The following is a 10,614-nucleotide window of genomic DNA, read 5'->3' as shown; positions in this document are numbered from 1 at the left end:
ATTAATACTATCCAGCCAAAACCAGTGTACCTTTTTATTTATTTTTTTTTAATTCCAGGAAGGATTGGCTTAATCTCTAATGAAGCTTCAGTCAGCATGCTTTTACACTTAACTGCCTCGCTGCTAACAAAACCTTAGTGCATGTCCTCAACTAGGGATTTTGATATAAGTTTTAAGAAGATTGTCATGCTTCACATTCTGATTGTTTCAGCTGCACACAAGGGTGATTCATTATGCAGGAGAATGTAATTTTACTGAGAGATTGTCAAATGATCATGATGGGTAAAGGTAATGGTGTCTTGTTACTATGTATTATTATCTAATAGTTCTCTATATAACTAAACTGTGCTGCCATGTGAATGTGCTATTTTTGAGCTTTCTAATTAACAAAATCTAAGACGTCTCTTGTGTTCACATCTTCTGTAATGTAGATGACATTGTGTTTTTTGGACATCAGGGCTTGTTTTGACCTTAAATCTCTGGAGGAGGGTACGTTCTGTCACTGTGTGGTGACTCTCCCATATCTTATGAACTGTGCAAGCAGACAAAATATTCTGTCTTCATATAACCCAAGTACCATCATATTACTGTTGGGATAGGTAGGGAAGGAAATAAAGGTGTGGGAAGATAGTTGTTGGTGATCTGCTAAAACTATAACATGATTTTAAAAGCTAATGAGATTGTTACCTTTTGTACATGTGCACAAGCATATTGGACTATGTGAATTAACTGTCACAGAACCCTTTAGTACTGGTGAGGTGTAGAGATTTGCGTTTGAGCAAGCAGTTGTGAGACTGAGACAACTATTCCAAATATATGGAATAACTGCATTTGGAGCCTAGGAAGGCAAGTTGAATCTTTACACTCTGTGTAAACTAGATTATTCCTTCAGTTCCTGTTTGACCTACTGAAACTGGGTATTTTTACGCTTTGAGTGACACATTTGCTTGCTTTTCTCTGAAAAGTACACTAGCTAATCCTTGCTGCTACTGTGTCTTGGTGCTTGCTATTTAAGCTGGAAATTCCTTCAAATGTCTAGTTTTTCCCCTGCAGCTGTCATAGCTCATGTTTTCTTGTATGGTGTTGACTCACTGTGGCTTCCTTTTTCAGTTCTTGCTTAGTAAACTGACAAGAATTCTTGACAAATACTGTGCCTCTAAAAGAAAACACTACATACCAGAATGTAAATCTTTTCCCCTTAATTGTTCTTGGATGCTGTGAACTCATTGGTGCCCTTTCCAAATGATGGAAATGTTACAAAAAGGATGAGCTTGGTATAATTTGTGGAATGGCTTCCAGTGAAAAAACAAATAGCTTTCACTGAAGATCGCGGAACTGAAATTAGGTCCTTGGATTTGTAGAGATTTAAAACAATTCCATGTTAAACAGTGCATGTAGGAGAAGGAGAAGAAAACTAATGAAGTAATCTTTTTCTTCTAGATCTTTTCACTTTATACCTGTGAATTTTCTGCAATCCAAAGATGGCAGCAAATAAACCTAAAGGACAGAATTCATTGGCTTTACACAAAGTCATCATGGTGGGAAGCGGTGGTGTAGGAAAATCTGCTTTAACACTACAGTTTATGTATGATGAGGTAAGAATCTGCACTAGAATTGATCTTGGGAGATGTCTGCTACATCGTGTTATTTAAGCATTCATTAGTACAGTTATGTTCTGAAGGGGTCTAAATGTATATGATGTGCTATGAAAGTCACTGATTAAATTGAACAAAAAATATTTTTGAGAGTAGTGATTTGCCTTCTAGAGATACCTGTGAAAGTATAATTTGGCATTTTTCAGACCTCTAAGCAATTAGATGCTCTGTCGTATTATCAGTGTATTTTGTCATTGTTCACTAGACCTATTGGAACTTATTTAGGTGTTATAGCTCAAACCTTCTTCACTTAGGTAAGTTGCATGATGTCTGAAATGATGACCAATTTTTTTCCATGTTTTTTATGCTGCTGTTGGAGACGAAAGAAAATCCGTTTCTTGTTGCCTTTTTTCCAGTGAAAGTCATTCTTTTTGATTAAAAGGCAGAAGTTACAACTTCAGTGTTCCTTAAAAAATGATACTAAATATATTCAAAGTCAGGACTGCCTGATAGTATAATGGAATGCAGCTAGATATTGTGCTTGACCAGAAGCAGAGACTTGGGTAGTTCACAGATGTTGATGTTTTGCAGTTACCTGTAAAATTTCCTTGTAATGTCTGAAAAAAGCAAAAACCTATAAACTGTTTGGGCTGATGGAGAGCCTGCTTTAACTGTGGATTTTTTTTGAGTACTTCACATAACCTAAATGCCCATGCTTACTTATTAGTTACTGTAACCATATATGTTTGCTATATCCTTATATGCAAATAGAAGCATTTGCCTTGTTACAGGCATGATTTTATACCATGAGGTTTTCTTCCTAGTTTGTTGAAGATTATGAGCCCACCAAAGCAGACAGCTACAGGAAAAAGGTGGTTCTGGATGGGGAAGAAGTCCAAATTGATATACTGGACACAGCAGGGCAGGAAGACTATGCTGCAATTAGAGACAACTACTTCCGAAGTGGAGAAGGCTTTCTTTGCGTCTTCTCTATTACAGAGCTGGAATCTTTTGCAGCAACTGCAGACTTCAGGTAAGTTACAAGGCAAGATAATTATTCTAGTTACAGTGAGATAACTACAAGTGATTTTTTGGTTTGTTTTGTAATATCCTTATGATAGTCCAGAGCGGATGACAGCTCTTCCTGTAGTCACATGTTTTGAGCAGATGCCTAGCCATGCCTTTGCTATCTGTACCACTTCAGATACCTTTGCTGCTCTTTCTGAATGCCAAAAAGGCTATTGCCCCAGGGCAGGTACATAGCAATGTTCATGTTTTTGCCATTTGTAAATCAGTGTTGCTTGGCAGTTGTGCTAAGAAGCAGTATTTGCGAGTAGGCATACTACTATCCAAAGTAATGAATCTGAGAAAAATTGCTTATAGACTGTATGGTTGCACGTAATGTATATACAATACTGCACGCTCCCCAGGTTGTCTTTTAATTATTGCTTCATAGAGAGGACTGTGTTGTGTTTTTCTTAAGCTATGAAGCACCACCTAGAGCAAAAGGGTAGCTGTAGCATGTCCAGCTGTTTTATGCTAGAATACTTCATAGTTATAAAGATGATGTGACCAGATTCCAGTTTAAAACTGCACAGAACCACCACATCTGGTGATGTCTGTCTGCAAAGTCTTAGGCAATGTGAAGTATGCACATTGTATCCTGGGAGAGAGAAATGCATAATATCAACAACACAAATCTTTCTACCTCTTCAAGATGATTTTATGAACAACAGTGATGAGGAGTATCTTTGAATATTCTGTAGCAGCCATGCATTCTGTGTAAAGGACTGCCGTACATCTGTCCCTTTGGTTTTGCTTGGATGGAATTTTTCTCTGTAAAAGATGCTGATGTAAATTTTTAAATTCACAAGACATAAGTTCTGCATAGAGTTCTGCATAGCATTCACCCTGCCTATCAAAGTTTTTGCTTAATAGGGAGCAATGTGGTAAAAACAAAATTTGGAACTGGATCTTTCTGGTTTAATAAAGATTTAATAGCATAGGGTTTTTTAAGATGCTTTTCAGGCATGCAGCATACTAAAATTCTTATAATGGTAAGAGACTATTAAACAGGCAGCAGTATATTGCAGGTGAAAGAGAAAGCCTATTTAAATCACTCATCGTTATATTAAAAAAATGGACAAAAGAGACCACAAATTTTTTTTTACCATTTCAAAGTGTAGTGAAATAGGAGAGGCGATAACCTTTAAGATAGAAGTGAGAAAACAAACATGAAAAGAAATTATCTGCATCCCACTGAAATAACGCTTCTTGGAGATGCTGTCACAGTTCAACATCGTCTCTAAAGGAGGAAGATGATGTATGGAGAGGGCAGAAAGTGAGTTTTTCCTCTTCTGGTGGCTTTTTGTATGTGTATGTTCATATATTTTGGGAGGGAGAGAGGGGCAGGCCTTGAGTGGTTTGCATGCTTATGCTAGTATTGTCAATCCTGGAGGACTATTTGGTATACTTGAGCTCCTCTAGGGTGCAAAATGACCTATTCAAATATGTTTAAAATCCTGTTAATGCTTCAAAGGACATGATCTTCTATGCCTCTAGAAAAAGTTCTACTTTTCCAGCAAAGATGAACGTTGACAATATGCATGCTGAAATAGCCAAAAAGGAAGAAAAGGTCCCTTCAACAAAGACATTAAATGTCTCCCCAATTGGATTTTGAAAGTGCCTTTCAAGTTGCTCTTGAAAGTGTAGAAGCCTAAATACTAAAATGTAACTCAGAAAAATTACATTCTTTCTGCTCTGTGTAAAAGTAAGCTGTATATCTTGAAGGTACAGTTAAAATACCTTTGGCATTGTTGAGCAGCCTGAGGGAATGCTACTTCAGAGACAGATATGAAAGAAAGTGACAAGAAGAATTTGGATGTTTGATTGTTTCCATGGAATTTTGCTCTGCTGGAATGGCAGAACTCCAACAGGAGAGCTGTTTACTGCTATTCAATGTCTTCAGTGAGGTTCCTGGTGTGCTCTGAAATGCCATTGCTGCAAGTAATGTTTTTTTTCACTAGAAAGCACACCTGCAATGACTAAATTTTTAAATATTTGAAAGGCAGTTTGATAAAATGTGGTCTTGCTTTGAGTAGAATTAGTCTGTCTCTAATGATTTTTTTTTAAGATCTAGATTTCAACCTGACATATCATTAATTAGATATTTCTTGTTTAGGAGACATCAGTCTTCAAAGAGAGCTCAAAGGAGAATATTGTCATCTGGCTTGCTGTCAGATTAACTCATTAGGTGGTGAAATTGTTTAGCTTCACCTGAACAATTAGTGTTGCAAGCTACTAGTTTTTAACAGAAGTCTTATTTGCACAGATACTGCAGTGACACACTGAGTTTTCTTCTGGCCACCCTTCCTAATCCACTGATGGTTCAGATTACTTTTGGATAGCTGCAGACCCTGTTCAAATATTTGCACTGATATTTGTGGGGGAGAGGAGGAATGTTGCTTTAAGAACATTACACTTCAGAGATGAATGCGGTGTTACAAGCTGCCTCAAATACACATTTGTTGGTTTTAAAAAAAACCCATGGGCTAACTGCAGTTTAAGCCCTGTGAGTAGACTTCCTCGACAAGACTGCATGCTATCCAGAGCTTTTTATAACAGCAGGAGGATCCTGCTGTATACCAAATAAGGGCCATTTAGAATATCAATTAATTAATTCTCTTCAGCTTCTCTCCATTCAACTTCAAATCTGGCAATAGGTTTCACCTCAGCCAGCAAAAGGAGTTTGTTTCTCTGTGCTTTTTGTTGATCTGTCAGAAATCGCTCTGTGATAAAGGGTTATGTTTCACTGTTAACTTCATATTCCTTTCTGAGACAAAATAGAGACTATTCCTCTTCTGCGAAAACTGTTCTTCCCGGTACTTTTAATGCATTTCTAATTAGAAGAAAGTTCTCTTTCTTTTTTTTCCCCCCCCAGTGTTGAAGACTTATGTATCAAACCATTGTAGCACTGAGTTTTATTTACAACTTTAAACCCTTCATCCTAGCAGTTCAAACAGCAGAAGAGGCTGTCTTTAAAAATCTGATGCATGTACAACTTGTATCTGTACACTGGCTTATACCCGAATGAAGATCTTTGCAGAGACTGAATATAATTGACTTCAGAAATGTTCCTGAAAGGAAGAGGGGTTTTTTCATGGTATGCTGTGGACCATTTTATCAGCTTTTAAAAATGGCACGTTTTATTAGGAAAAAATTGAGCGTAAAACTGAAGTTTGGGTAGCTTAAAAATGGCAATCACAAATAGTGATACAAAGACAACGGTAAATGCTCTCAACTAACACCTTTAGTAAAAGGAATGACTTATTAATATAAATTCTCACCTAAAACAATCTTGTTCTACTCTTTTAGTTTGTTACCGACTTGCCTCCTCCTTTCCTGGAGGACTAGTTGTCTGTGTCTGCATTCTGTATAATGTCATAACGAGGTTTAAGATTTTACTGTTACGTAAGCTTCATAAAAACCCAGTTATTCATTTTACTGTGAGATGGAAGAATATTTAGTCTGAGTTCTTCTTTTTGTGTTCTAAGAATAGTACTCCGTGCAAAGCTTAATTTTCTTTTCCTCTTTTTTTTTTTTTTCCTCCAGGGAGCAGATCTTAAGAGTAAAAGAAGATGAGAACGTTCCATTTTTGCTAGTTGGTAACAAATCGGATTTGGAAGATAAAAGGCAAGTTTCTGTAGAGGAAGCAAAAAACAGAGCGGATCAGTGGAATGTTAACTACGTGGAAACTTCTGCAAAAACGCGAGCTAACGTTGACAAGGTAATAACTGGCCTCTGTATACAAAGAATCTCTCCATCAGTTTTTACTTTATGCCTCTTTTCCATGGGTCATACTCTATATGTTCATTATTTTAGCAATTATTTTTGTGAAATTTGAATCAAATACTTTTCTCTCTTAGCTTGTGAGGAGTGCATGACTAGGTGACTTTATGTAGAACAGTGAAAATGTTAGGCATAACAAGTTTATCCCATTCTAAACTGCAAGGAGTCATTATATAAGACATTATAGAAGACCTTCTTTAAAAATTTCTTGAGGTAGCTATTTTGGCCTAGACTTCTTACTGTGTTTTCTATGGCTAGAAGACAATCTCCTCCTGAACAGTGAGGAATGCTCTCTGATCCTCAGCCAGAATATAACAGCTTACAAAAGTAGGTAAGGGAGGAATTGGAGCCCCCTCTACCCTCGTCTAACCATGTGTCTGATTGTATGTTGCTTCAGTGAAGAATGGATGAACCCTTTTAAGTTTTGAACAGCCTAGAAGTTCCTCATGAGTTTTCAGGGATAAAACCTGAAGAGAGAATCTTTGTCTCCAAGAAGATAAATTACTGATTAGTTGTAAGTATTTCAGCTATAACTCTAAAAGACAGGACTTCTTGGAATACAGAATTCAGAATAACTCTCAGCTTTGTAGACCGCAAGAGTAACAGATGTGTGGCAACAGAAATACGTATAGTTCAATGTGCCAACCTTTCCTTTCAGAGCTATTGATAGACTTTACTAATGTAAATCCTTACGTATGAGCTATCAGTTGCAGTGTGACAGCTGTAATGTGCGTTCTCATTTGCAATAACTTGAACTTGACTGTCTCCTGTCAGTTGTCTTCCTGAAGAAATTGATTGTTCAGTACTACTGTAAGAACTTCATGCTCTTCCATAGAGAAAATTAAGTCAATGAAATGCAGCAGAACTCAGTCTCACTGATAGAGCTCTAGTACATCTTTTAGATCTGGTGCATGATTGCAGTGAACATCCATCTATTACAGTCATGTAGAAATTCCCAGCTCTTCAAAATACACTTCACTATCATTTAGCACCTGGGAAAAAAGTCTATATGTGTGTGTGTGTATATATATTATTTTTTAATAGCTCTCTAAACAACAGCTTTTGCACGCACATGGTAAGTTACTACAGAGCTCCAAGTTTCTTTTTGGAACTGGTGTCATAATGGACCCAGATTGCCATGTATCATACAGAATTAAGGTTTGACAGGCCATAAATGAGGCTTTATTGGCACTAGTAAACACCAGGCATTCTTAGTTACTGAAGGGTTTGTTATGTAAAACTGAAGTTACTATTCTATAAGAAATCTGGCTTCTCTGAATTCCAGAGTAGTGGATTTGCTCAGTTAGGGAAAACACACTTGGCTTCCACTCACTTTGCTAAAGGTGACCCACTAAGCATCTTCTCAGAAGGTTACATACCCCAGGCAGCTAAATATTGTAGTGCGGTATCAGTGCTTAAGCAAGTTGACAATAGCATCTTACATTAGAAAAAATGTAAGTACAAGCAAGTAACTTAGTGCACATTTAGAAATCTAAAGGCAATCTTATTTCTTGTTGGAAATGTTTAGTTACATTGATTTTTCTTTGGATCCTGTGTAATGAAGGTTGATGCTTTTGCTGCAGTCAATATGAGATTAGTGTCACTGAAAATAAAAACCTACTGAGCTCTGCAGAGGAGCTTTTCAGCCCCTGCACTGTCCATGTTTCACAGAAATGGATCAAGTTTTCTGACATAGATCTAGGGAACATTTCCTGTGAGACAAAAGTCTTATAATTGCTCAACTGATTTCCTACAGTAAAATTATAAAGATGAAGTGATTATTTGCTATAGCCTCCTGCCAAGTCAAGATCTGCTTTTCAAATTAATGAAGTAGCTTTAAGTAGTCCAATCACAAAGTCTTAACTGACAGCAAGATCTCCCTTAAACAAGTCATCGGCGTATCTCCAACTTTGTCATTTTTTGTTTCCTACTAAACCACTTGACAAAAATAAAGTTCATATGTACTTTGAGATCGTAATATAGCAGTTGAGATTACCCAATTTAAAACATCGTTTACATAGTTGTAGGATTGATAACCTTGCTTTAAAGGGAATGCTGATTTTTATTTTTTCCCCAGTCACTTTGTGTTTAGACTGGCATCACGGGACATACTGACCATGAAATGTTCAGTGTATGCTACTGCTCTTTTAATACGTTCCTAGATTTGGGTTGCACTTTTTCAGCTCGTCACTGAAAATACTTGGCGGGGGGGAAACCCCAACAATTTCCTCGAGTCTTCTCAGTAAGATGTAGATATCTTGGCTGGTGGTGAGACTCTTTCAATCCTTGTGGAAAATTGTCTGACAGGATTCACAAGCAAATATCAGAAGACAAGGGAACATTACAGTACCATGAAAGAAGCAGGATTGCATCATATCAACTTGGCCTTCAAAACCAGTGAACGATTTGTTGGATTAATATTTGTTTGCTCAAACTGATTACATATAATTGACTTTATTATTAACAACTGAAATGGATATCATCAGTGATAGCTCAAATTAACCCATATGTCTCTGATTGTTTTTGCATTTATGTTCTTACATCTTTTTTAGGTGTTTTTTGATTTAATGAGAGAAATTAGAGCCAGAAAAATGGAAGACAGCAAAGAAAAGAACGGGAAGAAGAAAAGAAAAAGCCTAGCTAAGAGGATCAGAGAAAGATGTTGCATTTTATAATCAAAACCCTGAATTCCTTTCCTACCCTGACCATACTAATAAAAACCATAATTTATAAGCATGCCATTGAAGGCTCAAGTGACTGAAATTACTCTAACATGTTGGAAATTGTAATGTACCACTAAAAGCATGAATTGGAGCTGCACTGAAAGTCAAATTCACTGAAAAAAGAGGTGTGGCTTCAAGAGAAGCGAAGTTCAGTCCATTTCATAATTGCCTACCTTCTCACATTTCTTCTGAATGTAGTGTTTCATTGGCAGTCTTTAATAGTAAACAGAGGGGGGAAGTATTACTTTGTGGGTTCTTGTAAAGCATACTTTTTTATCACTGGTAATTGTCAATTCATCTTGTCTTTTGTTGCCTTGAAAATTATAATTGTGAACGTGATACCTAACAAAGCGGTATGCAGTTGTCTTGCCATGGATTTATGCAAATTAGAAAAGAATAATGTACGTGCGAACAGTTACGTTGGGGAAAATTATATGTGGTTCTGCATTACCTGATTAACCTAAAGAGTGATGTACTCCTTTACATTGAAACATTTGAATATGCCTTAATTTTAAAACCTAAACATAGCAGGTTGCTTAATCAAGGGTGTATTTTCAACTTCGTTGCATAGAGACTGTCCCTGCGTGTCAGTGCGAGACTGCCCTCTGTGGAGTGCAGTTACGTGAATGATGTCGCTCCTTAGCTGTCTGCTAGCAGTGTCTGTTCTTTAAACGTGTGCCATACTCTGGGATTGTGAATGCTACAGAGCATATTCTGTCATCTGTAACTTGGTAAACAATACGGTATCTTAAAACTAAAAGGTCAGAGTACATATAAGGCTGAAGTCATAAGCCTATGGCACATCTAAGCCTGGAATGGTTGTTTAAAACTTAATGTGCTGATACCTTGAAACTTCCCTTTTGCAAGTAGATTTTTTTTTTTTTTTGTCTAGATGTTTCTTGGGTTTTAACTCCCTGGAGTTGGATGGAGTGGAGCTGATTCATTAGTGCTAATGTGTTTTGAGTTAAGATGTTGTCTGCGAAATTCTGGTGTCATCAGTTAATTTATTTTGTGTTCCTACTACTCAGCTACAGGAATGTGGTGTGTTTATGCTGAAGCTTGGTGCAGGTTTTGTACTGTTTAGTTTGTGTTCATTTTCAAATGGGGAACATTGTAGCTACTTTTTCTAGTTAATGTTGATATTAAACAATCAAACATGCTTTGCAATACAGAAACATTTACCATGTGCATCCAAAATCCCCAAATAAAACATACTGCCTCAGTTGCTTCAGAACAGCAAGAATACTAGCACACGGTTGGTATGCTGCATCTTAACTAAAAACATACCAGAATGTTTGAGGGTTTTGGACTCCTTTGGGGTAAGACAGGCTAGATCAATTCCACAAACTGTTATACTTTTTATATATGTGTAAGCCTATAACTGACAGTTTAAAACGTGCTCAAGCAAACTAGGTAACAAATATTTAACTTTCATGCTAACAGACATT

At 36.9% G+C, this 10,614-nt stretch overlaps 1 protein-coding gene across 1 annotated transcript; it reads left to right on the top strand.

The window, feature by feature from the left end:
• The first annotated feature begins 1,418 nt into the window (after window positions 1-1,418).
• On the top strand, window positions 1,419-9,159 carry RALA (RAS like proto-oncogene A). Its single transcript, XM_081996902.1, has 4 exons — window positions 1,419-1,595; window positions 2,420-2,628; window positions 6,207-6,381; window positions 8,996-9,159. Exons 1-4 carry the CDS (start codon window positions 1,482-1,484, stop codon window positions 9,116-9,118), a joined length of 621 nt encoding a protein of 206 aa, XP_081853028.1. The 5' UTR covers window positions 1,419-1,481; the 3' UTR covers window positions 9,119-9,159.
• The last annotated feature ends 1,455 nt before the right edge of the window (window positions 9,160-10,614 follow it).

Source organism: Phaethon aethereus (genome assembly GCF_964289735.1).
Source record: "Phaethon aethereus genome assembly, chromosome: 2".
In the NCBI taxonomy this organism is placed as follows: Eukaryota; Metazoa; Chordata; class Aves; order Phaethontiformes; family Phaethontidae; genus Phaethon; species Phaethon aethereus.
Note: the sequence above shows the minus strand (reverse complement) of the source record. Positions and strands in the feature narration are given on the sequence as shown.